Consider the following 19,388-nt stretch of genomic DNA (forward strand, 5'->3'; position numbering starts at 1 on the left):
GGAAGATGGCGGCGGGGGCGAGGTGAGGTGTTGGCAGTAGAAAGGGGTTCGGGCGTGGGGGGCGGGGGAACGTGGAGCGATGGCCCGCGCCGGCCGCAGGGCTGGATAAAAAGCCGTCGCGCCGCGGGTGTGGGAGGGAGGGAGTAGAGGGTGCCCGGGCGCCACGAGAGTATGACGGGGCTGTACGAGCTGGTGTGGCGGGTGCTGCACGCGCTGCTCTGTCTGCACCGCACGCTCACCTCCTGGCTCCGCGTTCGGTTCGGCACCTGGAACTGGATCTGGCGGCGCTGCTGCCGCGCCGCCTCCGCCGCGGTCCTAGCGCCGCTCGGCTTCACCCTCCGCAAGCCCCCGGCCGCCGGCAGGAACCGCCGGCACCCCCGGCACCCGCGCGGGAGGCCGGGCCCGGCCGCCGCCCACCCCCGGCTGCGCTGGCGCGCGGACGGCCGTTCCCTGGAGAAGCTGCCGGTGCACATGGGCTTGGTGGTCACCGAAGAGGAGCAGGAGCCCAGCTTCTCGGACATCGCGAGCCTCGTGGTGTGGTGCATGGCCGTGGGCATCTCCTACATTAGCGTCTACGACCACCAAGGTGAGGTCCGGCGCGGGCAGGAGGGACCCGGGGCGTGCCGCTCGCCGGCTCCGCCAGCTGGCCCGCTCCCGAGGCCCTTAACTGCAGAGTACGGTGCCAGCGCTTTCGAGGAAGAGAGATAAGATTTCCCCAACACCTGTGTCTCCCTGTGTTCGAGTCAGCCGCTTTCTGTGCATTTAAAAAAAAAAAAAAGACACACACACAAAAAAAGACCCAAGCCCCAAACACTGCTTATTCTTTGTAGCGCCCCAGTAGGCAGACGGATCAGTGTGCCCTAGTGTCACAAAAGAGGATCACCGGCCTCTGCGCTGGCCCCGCGCTTGCCCCTCCGTTAACGCCGGTGTGATTCCCTCCGAGAAGATTCCCAGAACTGCTCTTAGGTCGCCGCGAGGCTGGGAAGGGTCGGGGCCAGGTGGCGTTGGAACCGCGGTTCCGGAAATAGGTGGGGGCGGGGGGGCTCGGGAGGCAGCACCGCAGGCGGTCGCCCAGCCTTCGGAGGTCTGGGGTGGCGTGCGGCCCTCGGTCCTTGGCGGCTAGCGCAGGGCTGGACAGAGTGCTCCCCTCCTCTAAGTTCTGGTCGCGGGAATGCATTTATTTGTCCCCGCGGGCGGCCTCGGTCGGTGGAAGAGTCGGGCCCTCGCTGGGTGGCCGGAGCCTTGAGCGCCGCGCCAAGCCGGTGCCTTGGACGGTGGCATCTCGGCCCGCGCGGCCCCGCAGGCCCCCGGGAGGCGGCCGCGCGCGTCGGCGACGTGGTTAGTAACGAGTCCGAAACCGCTGGGAGGACCCCGGAGAGAGGCTCTCGCCGAGGAAGTAGGCCCTCGGCTGGACCCTGAATGCAGTCGGAGGGAAGGTTGGGGAAGGCTCTCCATGTCAGGCTCGGCCTCCGCGGATCCTGAAAGCAGGGGAGTCTGGAGAGACCAAGAGGTGGTGCCTACCGTAATCTCGGTGTACCTGCCGAAGGAAAGAAAGGGAACGTGTTTTGTTTTGTTTTTTAATTTCTGTAGATTTTATTTATTTATCCATGAGAGACAGAGAGAGAGAGACAGAGAGGCAGAGACACAGGCAGAGGGAGAAGCAGGCTCCACGCGGGGAGCCCGATGTGGGACTCGAACCCGGGACCCCGGGGTCATGCCCTGGGCTGAAGGCGGCGCTAACCCGCCGAGCCACCCGAGCTGTCCCACGTTTGGTGGGTTTTTTTTTTTATGTTAATTTTTTTATTGGAGTTCGATTTGCCAGCATACAGCATAACCCCCCAGTTCGGTCACGGAAGTTACTGCCGCGCCCCGCGGAAGCTACAGTCTGATTTCGTTTTTCCCTTAAAATCTTCGTCAGGGAGGTGGGTCGTAAGAGTGGGGTTTTGTCCCAACGGCGCGGCGGAGGCCAGACAGTGACTCTTGGACGGGGTTACTCTTGCCTGGTCTGTCCCCTTCCTCGCAGGCAGCAGAGGAGTCTGGTGACTCAGTAGCGTGTCACCGTCAAATGATGGGTTAACCGGTAGGGGTAAAGTTTAATAGGGGCTGATATTTTTATGGGACTTGCCGAAGAAGTCAGCAGACCAGTAGAAATCACGAGACTGTTAGGAAGCGGGGAAAGAAAGAAGTGAGGAGCAGAAATGGAAATTACTCGAAGCCATTAAACAGTGTGGTGAATCCCTTGTATACAGGTGGTTGCTGTAAAGCAAGTACCTTGACGTGCCAGGAGGGAAGGCGGAGGTCTAGCTCCACAGTCTCCCTGGGTGGCTGTGCCTCCCAACCCAGATTGTCATATTGCTGCACTTCCTTGTTCCAGCAATTTCTGCTGCTGAGTTGCTGATGTGGTTCAGAAATAGCCTCTGTCATATTTGCTGAAAGAAAAACCAGTTAATGAAAAGGAAGAAGTCAAGCTAACCTGCCATTGACTGAACACAGAAAGGGACTTTTAAAGTTCTTGCCAGTGACTAGACTCAGGGCCTTTTTTGCCCTACTCTAGAAGCAGTTTTAGTTATTTTTTAAGGGGATAACTTCATTGTTTAAAATAAGAGGCTTTTGATTTACCCACTCTTGGTTTTGGTTCATTCATGCATTCATTCATTCATTCAGCAGTGACAATGGGCGTGTGTTAAATACCAGGTACTAGTGTGGGCATGGGAGTAGCAGTGGACAAAACAGACAAAAATTCCTGTGCTCCTGGAACTTACATATGTTATGAATGAGTAAAATACGTGATAAAGTAGATCATAAGTGAAATGAGGAAAAATAAAACAGGGAAAGGGGATAGGAATGTTGAAAGGCAGTAGTAGAAGAGGGGGTGTGGTGTTAAGTCGGGTAGCCAAGGAAAGCCTCGTTGACCTTTGAATATAGATTGAGGGAGGTGAGGAAGGGAGGTGTGTGGATATGTGAGAAAAACTGTCCTTTTTAAGGCAAGTGTAGCTACTTAAGCTTTATTGAGTTATCCCAAACAGACTTTTATTTAAATCTATTTCTGCATAGGTATTTAACTTTAAAAAAAAATAACAAATGTCATATTTATTGAGTACTTTACTATGGTTTTTTTTTTTTTTTTTAATTTTTTATTTATTTATGATAGTCACAGAGAGAGAAAGAGAGAGAGGCAGAGACATAGGCAGAGGGAGAAGCAGGCTCCATGCACCGGGAGCCTGATGTGGGATTCGATCCCGGGTCTCCAGGATCGCGCCCTGGGCCAAAGGCAGGCGCCAAACCGCTGCGCCACCCAGGGATCCCCTTTACTATGGTTTTTGAAGTACTGGGACACAAAGAAATACAAAAAAATTGTGTCTCTCAAGGACTTAAAATATCTCAAGTTCAGGTTGCCTACTAAAAAATAATATATAAATGCTGAGTGGCAGAGACTGTTTAAGGAAAGAAAAAACTCCTAGTGGAGCAGGGTTACCCCTCATATGCCCATAACCAGGAAGGAGGTGACACTTGCAAAAATAGGTGGAATTTGAATTAGCATGAACAGTAGTGTTCTCCAATCCTCTACCCACTGCCACAGCCCTGGTCTCTTCCCCCACTGTCTCTCCCCCCCCCGCCCCATATGTGAATAGGGAATTCCCTATTGGTAGCATTCCTATTAGACAGTCTTGAACAACAGCACCAAGTAGTGTTGGGAACAGTAAATATACTATGTAAGTTTGTGTAAAGAAAAGAAAAGCTGAGAAATAAGGTAGGGTGAAGGCTTGGGTGACTGTTCTGTTGCTTTGTAGTCTACCCCCAAAGCATAGTGGTTAGTTTGTTTTGTTTTGTTTTGTTTTGTTTTGTTTTGTTTTGTTTTAAGGCATAGTGGTTTAAAACAACTTCTGTGTTGACTCAGTTCAGTTGGTCAGTTATTTTGGGGATTGGTCCTCATAAGGTTGCAGTCACATAGTGGCTGGGACATACACATTTCTTATCATAAGTCTGATGCCTGCTTTGTGAGAGTTGGAATAGATGAAGGCAGGTTGGTCATCTGCCTTCACATAGTCCTTCTACATGGCTGGCTTGGACTTTATCATTTAATAGTGGCCTCATGGTAGTCAGATCATAGTTGACTTCCTTCAAAGAGTGTTCCCAGTGACCTGGCCAAAGGCCAAAGTTTGCAAGGCGTCTTTGGCTGAGCTTAGGAAATCTTGCAGTGTTACTTTGGCTGTATTCTCTTGGTTTGAGAAGTCACAGGTCTGCCCCAAACCAAAATGTCGAAATAGACTTCACCTCTCCGTGAGAAAACAGCTAGGAAAGATGGGAGAGAGGCAGCCGTGGGAAGGATGCGGGGTAGGCAGGGATTGACGACAGCACGCATCTTGGAGACAAGCTCCTGTACCATCTTACATTTTTCCCTGGCCTGTACCTCTTCACCTAAAAATTTGAGTTTAAATAAGCATTCATTTTAATCAGTTGTAATTGGGTCTAGATTATGTTTTGTCCTGAGACTAAAAAAAAATAAGACCCATTGATATTTATTTTGGTTTGACAGCAAAACTGAACTTTTCATTTTCGTTTACCTGCCATATTTCTTGATTCAAATAATTTCTGCCAGTAATTGCTTCATATTTTAGAAATTGGAGTTGTTTTCTCAGGAATTTCTTAACATCAGAATTCTAGTAAAGAGATTTGCCTAATTTGACTCCATGATTATAATTGAAGAAAGGACCGTAATTGGGTTGGCACAAAAACTGGAATTCAGGGGCTTTTGGAGCTACAGCCTTAGGGGTGCTGTGCTTGCCTGGCTCTCACTTGAAGTACGCTTAGCTCCATGTTGTCGGGGTATGTGTTAGTATCTTTGGTGATGGGACCTGTTCTTACTGCCCGGCCATATCGGTGCCATGCTGGGGACTTTGCAGTAGGGCAGGATTTTTCAAAATGTGACCTGTGGACCATCTAAGAGTGAGTCGTTGGGGATGCTTCTAACAGAGATTCAAGGTATTATCGATCAGACTGAATTAGGGGAGCGGGACCTGAGCACCTCCGTTTTTATCAAACTGCATACTGCCTCTGTACGCTGAAGTTTAATGCTAGCACAAACTGAGGGACATTCTGCTACTTGCCTTACTTCAAATTATTTGTTCTTCATGTTCCTTTTCATGCGTGAGGTAGTCTGGGCAGGGTCTTAGTATTAGTTCCCACAAGTTGGAGTGATCCAGAATAAGGCATTGCCTTCTGTGTGAGGATTCAGCAACAAGAGAACAGGAGTCTTTGTTCTGTGTTGCTCTTTCTGGTGTTACTTCCATAGTTGTAAAGTCATAAAATCTGTACTAGGTGTCTTCTGAAATTGTTTTTAGGTACAGATTTCTCACACTGGAATTAAAAATGTCCAGTACTTAAAAAAAACAAAACAAAACTGTCCAGTACTACCAGCCTCCCCGGCCTAATTCTTACTATTTCATATACCTTTTGCTGTATCCCAGGTTTAGGGGACTTGATGTTCTCTCCCATTGGAAGGGCTCTTCTCCTTTCCCTGACAAATGGCTGTCTACTTGTCAGAAGGCTGTCATTGATCCTTTTAAGTCCATCCTATCATCTCTATGTAGCCTGTCTTGATTCTTCGATGCTTTTCTTGCTCTATCCTTGAATCTCCTCAGAACTTGGTGTATCTCTAAAGGTATTTCTGTTTTCTTTCTTTTCTTTTCTTTTTTTTTAATTTTTATTTATTTATGATAGTCAGAGAGAGAGAGAGAGGCAGAGACACAGGCAGAGGGAGAAGTAGGCTCCATGCACCGGGAGCCCAATGTGGGATTCGATCCCGGGTCTCCAGGATCGCGCCCTGGGCCAAAGGCAGGCGCCAAACCGCTGCGCCACCCAGGGATCCCCGTATTTCTGTTTTCTAAAGCAGTAGTCATATATATGTGCCTGGATCATCTTACTGGATTGTAAGCTCCACAGATGCTATCTATCCTTTTCATATTTGCTTCTCCTACAGTGTGTAGTTTGGTGTTGTACATTGGTTTCCCAACATGAGCACCCAGGAACCTTAAAATAATGGAGAGAAACGAACATAATTTGCCCTAGTTATGTTTTTGCTCAGTGATCCAGATGCCACTGGGAAATATGGTTTTACTAAGTACTTATTGTTCTTATTATATTTGGAACATAGAATTGGAAGTTTTGAAGTCCGGTTGTATTGCGATTACATCTTGATATAATGAGCAATATAAACTGGAGTGCTCGTATTCCTCAATGTGGAAACTCATGTCAGGGAACATCTGGTCCTAGTCCTCACCTTTGTGTAGTTCATGTCTTGTGCAGAATTTTACATGTATCTTAGCATCCTGGAAAGTCCTCTTTTTGTGTCAGAGTTAGCTACCTGGCAAAAGGCTACCATTAATCCTTATAATGTCTACCCTGCTACTTCCTAGATAGCCTCTGAACTACTTCATCCCCAGTGTTGCTGACTTTGAAAAGCTTTATTCTGCTTTTTTTGGCTTTAGAAATGACCTCATTCTCTTGAGTACCCTTCTGTTTAACCATAGTACTGGATCTGTGTCTGAAAATAAACCCTTACTTAATAGGAATAGTCATTGTTGAATTCTTACTGTCTACCAGAAATTATGCAAAGAAGTGCATTAAATCCTTAGCAGCTTTTACACATCAAGAAACTGACACTTAGAAAGCCGAGGACCCATATCTAGTAAGGACCAGATCTAGAATTTGAACTAGATTTTATTGCAGAGCTTTTATACCTAACCATTTTGCTATACTGACTTCCACTGGTAAGAGAATATGACTATAATATAGTCACTTTTAGTACTATTCCTAATTATGTTGGGTCATTTTAAAGCCTTGATAAAGTGGAACTTATCTACAGGTAATAGGAATGATTTGTAACATATTTGAAGGCAAATGGAATTTTCTTTATACCACTAATACAAAAGTTTATCCTATGAATCACAGGGCATACATTTTTAATCAACTAAAATTAATTTTATGGAACTCCTGCTCTGTGTTGAACCATTTCTTTGTTCTGTAAGCAGAGTCTGTGAAGACATTCTTCTCATTTTTACAATGTGCGCCCAGAGGCTGAGAAAGCCCACATGGTTTGTAATTTTACCCATCTCTCTTGCTGAAGAGTTGGAACTGGAAGCCCGGTACTTGTTGCATTATGCCGTACCACCGTCACACATGTATCTTCCCTTGCTACAACAAGCTTATTATTCCAGTGTAATTGCTGTTCTGTGAAGTAGCCTGGGGCTCTCTCTCAAAATAAAAATGTTTAATGGCATCTAAGATTGATTTTGTTATGACTGCTTTAGTCATGTAAAGTTTTCATGGTAGTTTTTTTTTTTAATTTTAAATACTTCATAAGTATATATTTTCTTCTCTGAAGATTGCCTCTGATAGCGTAATTGGGTTGTTAGAAAAATTAAGTGAGGGTAACCACTAGGTAACTTACTTAGGTGTCTAGTTTAAAAGGATAGAAAGTAGGCCATTTTGAAGGATGGGCATTTATTTATAAAGAAATATTATATTAATTCCATAACTGGTTAGATGGTTTATAATTAAGAGAGATTGTTTTAGTGTTTATCCCACTTTTCTTTCCTCCCTTCCCTTGTCTTATAAATACTCGCTGCTGGATGTTTCTTGAAGTCTGTTTCTATAGAAGAGAAGGGAGAACCATGGTAAACATTCTAATTTCAGATTTTAAAAAAGATATTAAGTATGTGCTTGAAAGTCTCGTTTTATGGCGTTGATTATTCATTTCACATAAATTTCAAAAGAAGCAGTATTTAAGGAATATTTGCTGCCTGAATACTTGTCTAATTAAAGTCCTTCTTACTTAATTTGAAAGAAGTATGTATGTCCTGGTTGTATTACCCAGTTAATGTACAGTTACCCATGCTTGAGTGAAAGGGTAGACTAAATATTGAAACCTCTAATTCCAAAATGTCATTTCAATGAATATAGTAGAAATTTCAAAAGACTACAGTAAGGTACCTGAATACAGTATATAATCTGATAGGTGGATAGAACATACTTAATTCCACTCTCTTTGAAATAGTTTTCCCCTGGCTTCCATGACATCCTATAAGCTTGGATTTCTTCCTGTCTTGCTCTCTGTTCCTTCTGAGCCTCCTGGCTTCTCTTCATTTCTTCCACTTCTAAATGTTGGGTGTCCTAGAGTTTTGTACTGCGTATATGTATATATGCCCTTGTGGTTCCCTCCTTCATTCTGTCTTCTAGGTTAAAGATCAACAAACTTTTTCTTAAAGGGCCAGCTACTAAATATTTTAGGCTTAGTAGGTTAGAGGTCCCTGTTACAACTACTCAGCTCTGCCAGTGAGGCCAAAAAAGTAGTTATAAATGAACAGGTGTGACTGTATTCCAAACAGGTAGTTTGCTGACCCCTGTCCCAGATGGTTTCTCCAGTCTTACCAGGTGTCCCTTAAATGCTCTTACCAGGATTTGTAACTCCAGTCCTGATCTCTCCCATAATTCCAGACTCCCGTATCCAACTCACTAACAGGTTCACTTTTATTTGGCATTCAGCATGTCCAAAACAGTACTCTTGAATTTCCCTCCCACCCCAGACCTGTCTCCCAGTTTTTCTTATCTTAAAAAATACTAGTACCTTTCAACCAGTTGCTCAAGCTAAAAACTTAGATCTCTTCCGTGAGTCTCTTCTATCATATTACACCTGTAATCTATAAACAGGCCTCCTTGGCCTGCCTTCTGGAATATGTTCCAAATTGAACACTTCTTTTGGTTGTCCATTGCAGTCACTCCAGTTTGAGTTATTATATTTTACCTGGATTATTGCTGTAGCCACCTTACTGGTCTTCATTTATATTCTGGCCCCTGTATAATCCACTCTTCACTCATCAGCAAGGTGATCTTTTGTGATAATGTCATTCAAATTCTGAATAAAACCTTCCAAGTGCTTCCCATCACACTTGGAATATTTTCTCAGCTCATTACCAAGGCCCATAGACCCTTTTGTATACTACCCTTTTGCCTACGTCTCTGTCTGACCTCATATAATGCCTTTTGTTCCACTTAATTTCTGTGTTCACCAGTTGTACTGCCATTTTTTTTTCCCCTGAATATGATGAAAACCTAAATTCTGAGAGAGTATGCAATAGCTATAGCGGTAATGATCTCAGTTCTGGAAGTACTAATTTTTAAGTTTTGAGAGCTAAACCAAGTCAGCAAAGACTTTTTTGTTAAATAATGCAATTGTAATAATCAAGAGATAGCACCAAGGAAGGATACATATTATACAGGTGAAGAAAACAGGATACAAAATTACTTGATCATATAAGCCAGGATTACACATGTATGAGAACAAAGACTGGGAAATACTAAACATTGGGAGTACTATGATGGTAAGGTTAGGGGACACTCAGTTTAGGATGAATGGTTGGGGGACATTACCTTACCTTGTTGTCTAAACATTGAGCATTGTAAGTAGATTTCAATACTAGAATTTAAAATAGATATTTCTTAAGACTATAAAAAGTTCACATTTGGCCCCCAAAGTATACAGTTAAAGTTTATCAAGTAATACCAAAAACATTGTAGCCTTTCTGAAGTCCTGGCATAATTGTTTATATTTTTTATGGAAATTATAGATGTTCATGTGTGCATGTACATGTGTGTGTTTTAAAAAATAGTCCTTTCATATATCTTTTTTCTCTGTATTTACATGTAGTTTACAGTTAGGAAATTGAGAGTATGTGAGATACACTTGTAGAGCAACAAAACATAATATGACATTCTTTAAATTATATCATTGCAAAAACTTATTTTACATCCCCACATCATTCTTAAGGAATTTAAATAACTGTTAGCCCTGTGAAACCTTCTTTAAAAGCCTTTTAAAAAAGAGCCCTAGTCTTAGTTCTTTCTAAAGATACCACTTATTTGTAAAACTAGTTTTATGTATTTAATAAGAGTTCAACTTTGGGGGAGGGGAATTAAAAATTTCGTGGGTATATTAGTAAAGTAGGTTTAGCATTGTTCGTTTATCAAGATTAGAAATAGTTATTAAACTGAATAAGTAGAATCTAAAAGACCTGGATTTCAGGCCAAAGTCTTAGACTCTTGACCAAGGACAATTGCTTGACCTTTTGGGTCTCTTTCCTCATCTGTAAAAAGATGGGATAAAATAATTATTTTTAGCTTATTACTGTATGATTCTGTAAAATATGATTTTCTCAAAAATGTATTTGTAATTGTTTTCCCTTAGGTCAGTTATTTCTGAACAAATGTCTCAACTTCCTTTTACATAAAATTACTTTGGTGGTAGTTTCTTTTATGACAACATTTTGGCTTTTGTTTAGATCCTGTGAGGACAAACAAGTTGAATTACGAGAAAAAGAACTCCACAAGTATAAATACTTGCCTAATGTCATACTATGATATCGGAGGAATTGCTTGTCATAGTCAAAGGCACTCTTACATCTTGCTGGATTTCTTGTGTATCATGTGAAATATGTGTGGGTACACTTTGAATCCTGAAGAAAATTTTAAGTTGATAGTATTGCTTATAGGTAAGTGAGAGAGTTAACATGGTGTATAACCAGGATTTCTGGATGGGGCAAGCTGTGAGGTATAAGGAATCATCTTGCTGATACTGTGCTTTATGTATTTAACACCTCTCAAGAGGTGACTTCTGTATTTAATTTCTCCATCCAAATCAGCCAAAACAAAGGTTGTGTTTAAAATAACTTTACGAACATCTTTATTAAAGATAAGTTTGTAACTGTGCCTCTGTGTATTCTTCCTTTTTAACAGAATTTCTGCCTCTGTGCGCTAAGGAAGTACCTTATTTATTGTGAGAGGTTCCTGGAGACTTCTTAAAAATTCCATTCCGTGACAGGTCCGTTTAGGTTTTGTTGTTAGGTGGCTCTTTGTGCACTGATAATTCAGTTTATTAAATAAACATTGAACTCCTGCTATGTGGAAGGTGCCTTAGGGGAAAAGGGATGAGTAAGACACAACTTCCTAAGTAAAACTACAGTTCTGTAGGAGGATTAAGTTATAATAAAAAGTAAAATATTGTTTAGTATGGAGTTTTGAATAAAATGTGTGTTTGGAGGGGGTGAAGGTGAGTCCGAGGAGGAATGGGGCATATCTGGCTATGGGATTGGGAAGGGCTTCTTGAGGATAAGTGACATTTTAGCTGGCCTTTGAAGAGTTTTTAAGGGCACGGGGCTGGGAAGGTAACATAAAGGACGGAGGTTGGACTCATGTCAGATGTTTTGGGGGGAACAAAAAGCAATTCTAATTTGCTGGCATAAAGTATTATAGAGAAATAGATTCGTTTGTTTCATAAACAAATTATTTCTACCCACCAAGTATGGAACACAGGCTGCAATCTTAATGCTGATCTGAGCAGTATGTTTTTGGTACAGTAAACATTTTCGGAGCCATTAGAGATACTAAAATTAGAATATGTCAGGATTGAAGATGAACCCAAGGATTAATCTGGTTTTCAGTCTAGTTAGTAATACATGCTAGAAGGGGTAAGAAGACCTACTGGAAGGTGATTGTAATATTTTAAAGAAAAAGACTATTGCTTGGAACTGGGGACAAGGAACAAATGGATATGGGAAATATTACTGTAGGAGAGCATATGGATTTAGCATATTAATAGGGCATTGGAGGTGGCAGTGAAAATACTGGAGAGTAGAGAAGATGTCTGGGTGACTGGGCAGGTACTGGTGCCTTTATTAGAAATAGAACAACAAAAAGGATTATGCTTTTTTCCCCCCCTTCTGATTATATAGATAGCTTAACAGCAGTTAGGATTTCAAATCACCTTTTGTATTACCATCTTATACATTCACTGTTCTCATATTGCCTATTCCCGTCTAGACCTTTTCCTTAAGGGCATATAAGTCTTACACTTATGGTACTCCTCCATTTTTTTTTTAAACTTGCTATAAGTGTTTGAGAACTAGCTTTAAAAAATAAGCTGCCAAGTTTTAGGTTTGTTCATTTTTAGATGCTCATAGAACTTACAGGTAGAATTAGATAGTTTGAATGAACTGGAATTGTTAACAAAATGCTGATCCTGCATTTACTTAAAATTACAATGTTTTGTTCATGGTGGATGTTTTTGCATTAAGTTGTTAATGACATTACATTAAGTTATTATTAATCTTAGTTGCTGAGTTTTTTGGCGCCCCCTTAAGTTTTGCCTCGCTCATCTTATATTTGTCCTGGCCCTGAGTGGTTGTACAGTCCTGTGGGTGAGTAGACTTAAAGAGGAGCACATGGACAGAAAGAGAGGGCTGACATAGGAACTCTAGGAGTAACCTCCAGTTACAGGTGGGAAGTGGGAAAGGATTCAGTGGGAAGTGAGAAGGGGCCATCCAAGGAGCAGGTTGGCAGTGGAACCAAGAAAGGGTGTTCAGACAAGCTGGAGTAAGGATAGAATTTTGAGAAGGAAGCAGGGTAGTCACTAATGGTAACACTTCAGAAAGATTAAGGAAAGGATACAGATTGAGAAGAGAGAGTGAGCATTTTGGTGATAAAGAGTATCACCCACTGATTTGGAGTGAGCAAGAGTGCCTGTAACGTGTTCCTGTTTTAATCTGGAAGCTACAGCAAAGATGAGTGAGTTAGTGAGAACTGAAGCAGATCTTGAGAGTATCAAAGGAAGGGATCAGCGTGGTGTAAATAGACAAAAGCAAGGATTCCTACTGGTAGGTTTACTATTAAAATGAATAATTTTAGCTCATATGAGAAATAGATTTGGTTAACATTTTACTAAGTTCCATGTCCTGGCAGTAGTGTTGTGGATATTTTGCATTGTTTTTAAAATTCATATGCTTTCCATAATTGATACCTATGATGTAGACTGAAATTGTAGTCTAAATTATTTTTTATTTGCATAAATAATTGGAAATCTTGTACCGTTCCTAAGCCTGTATCATATAGTTGTTTCGTAGTATATGCCTTTGTGTTGTACATGTGAATTTTACGATTGACTTGAAGATGTTTATGTCCTACACATCTGCATTGTTGCCCAAGTGTTACTGTACTAAACATTATTTTTCAAATAGCTTCTGATATTAATCACCTTCCTTCAAAAATTTTGTTTGTATTTGGGACTATATTTTTTTGTTTACTCTCACTCTGGATATGGGTATTATGAAATGTTCTCTTTTATATTTCCTGGCTTTTCCTAAAGGAGCCATGACCTTGGCCCCTGTTCTTCTCCATGTGTGCGTCCTTACCTTTGGAGATCTCATTTCTCACTTGTGTGTTTGTCTTTCACCTTGAGGATGACTCCCAAATGTATGTCTCCATCTCTGTCCTCCGTCTTGTGTTGTTACCTTCCCAGCCCCACCCCTGTACAGTTCTTCTAATTAATTCTTCATAGGCCAGCTGAAATGTAATTTACCCTAAAGAGATCCCCCTAGTCTAGTCTCTGTCCTGTTGTCTTCTTTCGGCAGACATTCAGCGGACATTTGTTTGTTGAGTATTCTGTGCCAGGCACTGTGCTGGCCCCTGGTGAGCAAAACAGTTAACATCTCTACCCACGTGGATGACACTTTTGAATGTGCTTCCCTCCGATGTCTTAATCACTTTTTCAGTACCCCTTGCCTAAATATTCTATCATCAGCTGTCTAAAACTAAGCTTATGTTTTCCTCAAACCAGTTCTCTGCTAGAATTTTCCCACTTAAAAAAAGTTAATTATTTTCTATTAGCTAGGATTAAAGCTGTGGAATTTTGTGTTCATTTCTAATTAAGTCATGTTCTTCATTCTCTCAGTTCTTCTTCTATTAATGAACTCCTTCCGTTGCTTCATCAAGTTATGAATAGACTATCACAGTACTCTGCTGCCTGACTTTCTCTGTAGTCAGGTTAATTGCGAGGTTAATTTTCCCAAAGTTATACATTTCCACCATTCCCACGTTGCTTGCATATTGTTGGTTACCTGTTTGTTAGGCAACATGAAATGAAAATTAGACCTGTCCCCTTTTCTCAGATCCTTTGCCCCAGCAACATTGGTCTGTCTTTTGGGTATTCAGTATTTTTTTTTCTTAAAAACAGTATCCTCTTCATTTTCTTTTAAGTTTCTCAAGTCTTGCTTATTTTACAAAGCTTTTCCCTACCAAGGGAGACTGCTTTTTATCTTTGAACTGCTGTTACATGTATACCACCAGGTTGTCATGTGTATACAGGAGATTCAGCAGATTCTCTGTTATTTTATGTATATTTATTGTGTTCTCTCTCCCAGTTAATCGTTGAAGTGCTGTTAAAGTCAAATCTGACTGAGAATATGGAGTAGGAATAGGATAAAGGGTAAAAAGCCAATGGCCACTAGAAAGTTGATCCTCTGAAAACAACTAAAAACTTGTCACTGGTTTTTAGAGCTCTCCTTATTAATTGTATATTTTTATGTCACATAGTTCCTTCATCTTTCTCAATGACCTAATGGCAGTTAAAAGTTTACTTTCTGTGCATAGTTGAAGGATAAAACACGGTTTCATGTAATATATCTTCCATGCTTTGTTTGAATTTACTAAATTTTGATTTTGTTACTTTTGTGGATTCTCTCTACTTTTTACATAATTCATACTAATTCCCCTTACCATTAAAAAGGTGAATCAGGGATCCCTGGGTGGCGCAGCGGTTTGGCGCCTGCCTTTGGCCCAGGGCGCGATCCTGGAGACCCGGGATCGAATCCCACATCGGGCTCCCGGTGCGTGGAGCCCGCTTCTCCCTCTGCCTGTGTCTCTGCCTCTCTCTCTCTCTGTGACTATCATAAATAAATTAAAAAAAAAAAAAAATTAAAAAGGTGAATCAAAGAAAAAAAAAAAAGGTGAATCAAGGGGTGCGTGGGTGGCACAGTTGGTTGGGCATCCTATCCTTGGTTTCCACTCAGGTCATGATCTTGGAGTCATGGGATCAAGCCCACATAGGACTCCAGGCTTGGCCCAGAATCTGCTTGAGACTCCTCCCTCTGCCTCTCCCCTCACCATGTGTGCATGTACTATCTTCCTCTCTCTCTCTCTCAAATAAAAATCTTTAAAAAAAAATCACATTAAGGTAATAGTATTGAATACATGTGGTGGCTCTGCAAGGAAAGTTCATCGGACTGGGAGTCAAGAAGAGAAGGGCTTTAAATCACTACTGCAGTTTTTAAATTCTTGGACAAGACTCTTCAGGACTTTGGGTCTCAGTTTCTTAATCTGCAAATAAGGTTTCAGGTAAATGATCTCTTAAAATGTCTTTCTCAGTCTAATTTTATCATATGCATACTGACTAAGAAATCACCCTTGCCTTTTTTTTTTTTTTTTTTTTTTACATTATTCTGACTCCAGACTCTTGTGTTAACAGAGTTTTGTTGTACTTTTCTTTTAGATTCTAGTTTAGGTTCAGTCAGTTACTACTTCATTTGGAATTTATTCAGTTCTGAGTACAGTGTTTTCACAACAAACATCCACTAATTATTGAAGAGGATAAACTAACCTAATTGGGATTTACTTTACTTATTTACTTTACTTTTTTTTCTTTTTAAGGTATTTTCAAAAGAAATAATTCCAGATTGATGGATGAAATTTTAAAACAGCAGCAGGAACTTCTGGGCTTAGATTGTTCCAAATACTCACCAGAATTTGCAAATAGTAATGACAAAGATGATCAAGGTAAGCATGAGTGTGAAATTGAGTAACTTATGCAGTTTTGTGTTTCAAGGCAAATTCTGTTATCCATTCATTCTTTCTACCCTGTAGGTCTTTATTATCACCATCTTTAATGATCAGATTTAGACTTTGCTTTCTTCATCTTGTTCAAAGATAATTTTCAGAAAACAATAAAATTATGACTTTCATAGATGTTAAAAAAAAACACGTTAAAGATTTTATTTAACTCAAAAACAGCCAGGTATCAGGTGGATTTTGAAACTAGTTCGAAAGAGAATCTAGAGAATGGACATATTTTTAGATCAGAAATATTGAAATGAACATGTAAATGGAAGCAAAACTAGTGTTTCTGTGGCATTACAGAGAAGATAATTGAACCTCTACTAGACAAGAAATAATTTGCATGTCGATAGACAAGAATTTGGCATTGCTGTCAGTTATGTAGAATCCTATCAATTATAAAATAAGTCCCATAGAATTAGAGCCTAATAAAGTGGACAGTACCTATTCCACGGAAACACATTTTTTCCGTAGTCTTCATTTTGGTCTTGTGTAACTGCTAACTGTCTGAATTTGAAGGACTTAAATGATTCTTGTTTACTATAAGAACTATTATTTTAGTCTGAGCTTAATATTTCTTGAAATGGATTTTGAAATATGTCTGGAACAGGATGTTTTATTTCCTAACCTGTTTGTTTCTTCCTCCAGTTTTAAATTGCCGATCGGCAGTGAGGGTGCTCTCCCCAGAAGATGGAAAAGCAGATATTGTGAGAGCTGCTCAGGACTTTTGCCAATTAGTAGCCCAGCAGCAAAAGAGATCCGCAGATTTGGATGTAGACATGTTAGACAGTTTACTTAGTAAGTCCTGTATATATATATATATATATATGTATGTTATTAGTTTTATCCCACAGGGCTACGGTATGAAGGAGAACATCTAGGTTCTGTTTATACAATAAAGCCTGATTTTGTTATTGTTACCCTTGTTTCTGAAATTTTCAAGACCCACACGTGAAAATGGTTTTGAGATCATGAAATTTGTAGTCAACTCACTTGAATGAGGACTTACTGGTAAAGGAGAGGATGTTAGAGGATTTATGGGGCAGTGATAAATATCCTTGAATATAGGACTTTTGCTTGTCTCCCCCCACCCCCCCTTTCTGGGATGCTTTTCCTATACCAAGAGTGACTTCTCTAGTTCTCCAGACACCGAATGGGTATCCAGCAATTCAATTCACTTCCGATTCTAACCACCTGGAGTCAGTGTTTGACACTATAGATTTAAAGGCTCAGTTACACAAGACTCCCCCCCCCCCGCAGATGCCTGTTGCAGTTTTCAGCCACCTGCACTTGTCACCTGCCCAGACCACCTGATCAACAGCCTATAAATAAGGGTTTCCCGTGACTCTCTCCTGAGGTTTGATAATTTGCTAGAATGGCTCACAGAATTCAGGAGGGAACTTTACACATTCACCCGTTGATTATAAAGGCTACAACTCAGAAATGGTCCATCTAGGACAAGATATTGGCAAGGGGGTGCAGTCAACTTCCATGCTCTCTCTCTGGGCAAGTCACCCTCTCAGCACCACATTGTGCTCATCAACCTGGAGGCTATTAGCACCCTGCCTTTTAGGAGTTTTTATGGCAGTTCCTTTATGTTAGCAATATTAATTAAATCAATGGCTATTAGGGATTGAACTCAGTTTTCAGCTTCTCCTCCCCTCCCTACTTGGAGGTTAGAAGGGATGGCTGAAATTTCAGCCTTGTAATCGCATGATTGGTTTCTCTGGCAATTAGTTCCTATCTTAAAGCTATCTAGAGGCCCACCAAGAGTCATCATTACCATAAAGTCAGGTATGGCGGAAGGGGTCTTATGAATAATAAAAAATACTCCTGTCATTCAGGAAATTGCAAGGATTTTAGGAGCTCTGTGCTAGGAACCTGGACAGAGACCAAATATCTATTTTTTAATATCACACTCCTCTCACTGTGTCTTTTTAGTTTGAACTATCTGTTAAATTATAATTTAACCGCTATTTAGGAGGCATTACCAAGAAAATAATCTTATCATTCATTATTCTGTTTTTAATATTCTATTTCTTATACCAAATATACTTCCTATATTTGTCATGTTATGCCAGGTATAACCTTCATTATAGAGTTTTTTTCCTTTAAAGATTTATTAAAAAGCTTTTAAGTTGGTTATTCTTTCTAGAGCTCCCTAGGAACTTTTTGCCTTAACTTTATGGTCCTTCTGCCTACTGGCATTATCCTGGATCCTTTTGAAGAAAGGCAGTACTTCTTACAAGTTCATGTCCAGTGATAGCTTCTATAGCCATACAATTTCAGACATGCATTTTTTTGTTCATTCACATAGAATTTCCATTTATCTTACACTTTAATCATGCATTTTTTGTCTAACTCAGTCATTTATTTGACCCTCCATTCTTGTTTCTTCCACTTTTTAATGTGTCTGTCACAGAGCACAGTTGCTCTCTGACCACATGGTCTCACTGAGTACTGACTTTCACTGACTACTCACTTCTTCCTCTGCTCTCCTCTTGTCTTCTCTCTTATTGCCTATTGTATTCAATATTCAGGCTGAATGAATAGATTGAAAGTAGACCATTGTAGGGCTCATTGTAGGTTACTGGAGTGTTGACTGTTTCCTGGATTCTGTAAGGCCTCTCAACCAGAGAGTAATTTACGAGGGTGTCCTGAAAGTGATGCAGGGACTAAAAGTGGTCCTTCAGGTAGCCAGTTCTCACATAGTGCTACAGTGTTGAGCCCAGGTGTTGGCTTCAGGGGTAGTAAACCCATGATAAGTAAAAATGTACACAGTCCATAAGTTACTAATCTGATAGAAGCGAACCCTCTGAATACTGTCACCCCCAAAAGTTCTCTTGTGACTGCAGTTAATCAGCATTCCTACTCCTACACAAGGCAGCTACGTATCTGCTTTTTTACTATACTTTTGTCTTTTCTAGAAATTATATATAAACATAGTCATGTAGTCTTCAATGTCTTGCTTTGTTTCCTTGGTATATTATTAAGGTCCATTCACATTGCAAATATTAGTAGTTCATTACTTTTTGTTGGTGAATAGCATTCAGTTTTATGGACATACATTTTGTTTATTCATTCATCAGTTGATGTACATTAGGTTTGTTTGAATAATGCTGCTGTGACCATTCACATACAAGTCTTTGTGCAGACATGTTGTTCTTTCTTTGGTACATAGCTAATAGTGAAATTGCTAGTTTCTATGGTGAGTTGAATGTTTAAGAAACTGCCAAACTATTTTTCAAAGAGGCTATACTATTTTTACATTCCATGAGCAATGTACAGGAGTCTAGATTCTTCACATCCTTGCCAAGGCTTAGTATTGTCAGTTTTTGTATTTATTTATTTATTATTTTTAAATTTTAGCCATTCTGGTGGGTAATAGTATCTCATTGTGGTTTTTTTTTTTTTTTTAAGATTTTATTTATTTATTCATGAGAGACAGAGAGGCAGAGACACAGGCAGAGGGAGAAGCAGGCTCCGTGCAGGGAGCCCAACATGGGACTTGATCCCAGGCCTCCAGGATCACACCCTGGGCTGAAGATGATGCTAAACCGCTGAGCCACCTGGGCTGCCCTTCACTGTGGTTTTAATTAACATTTTCCTAATAACTAATGACATGGAGCTTTTTTTCATGTGCTCATCTGTATCTTTAGTGAAGAATCTGT

General features: G+C 40.8%; 1 protein-coding gene across 2 annotated transcripts in view; it reads left to right on the forward strand.

The window, feature by feature from the left end:
* The first annotated feature begins 32 nt into the window (after positions 1-32).
* The window catches only part of NUS1 (NUS1 dehydrodolichyl diphosphate synthase subunit), a 28,928-nt gene continuing 9,572 nt past the window's right edge, over positions 33-19,388 (forward strand). Inside the window, exons 1-3 of one of the 2 annotated variants that reach the window (XM_041744054.1) lie at positions 33-586; positions 15,535-15,660; positions 16,366-16,515. In XM_041744054.1, coding sequence (XP_041599988.1) covers positions 172-586; positions 15,535-15,660; positions 16,366-16,515 — 691 coding nt within the window. In that variant the 5' untranslated portion in view covers positions 33-171. The remainder of the gene's footprint in view (positions 587-15,534; positions 15,661-16,365; positions 16,516-19,388) is intronic. The other variant, XM_041744053.1, reaches the window with a different exon arrangement.

The sequence above is a fragment of the Vulpes lagopus genome, chromosome 2 (assembly GCF_018345385.1).
Source record: "Vulpes lagopus strain Blue_001 chromosome 2, ASM1834538v1, whole genome shotgun sequence".
NCBI classification, from domain to species: domain Eukaryota; kingdom Metazoa; phylum Chordata; class Mammalia; order Carnivora; family Canidae; genus Vulpes; species Vulpes lagopus.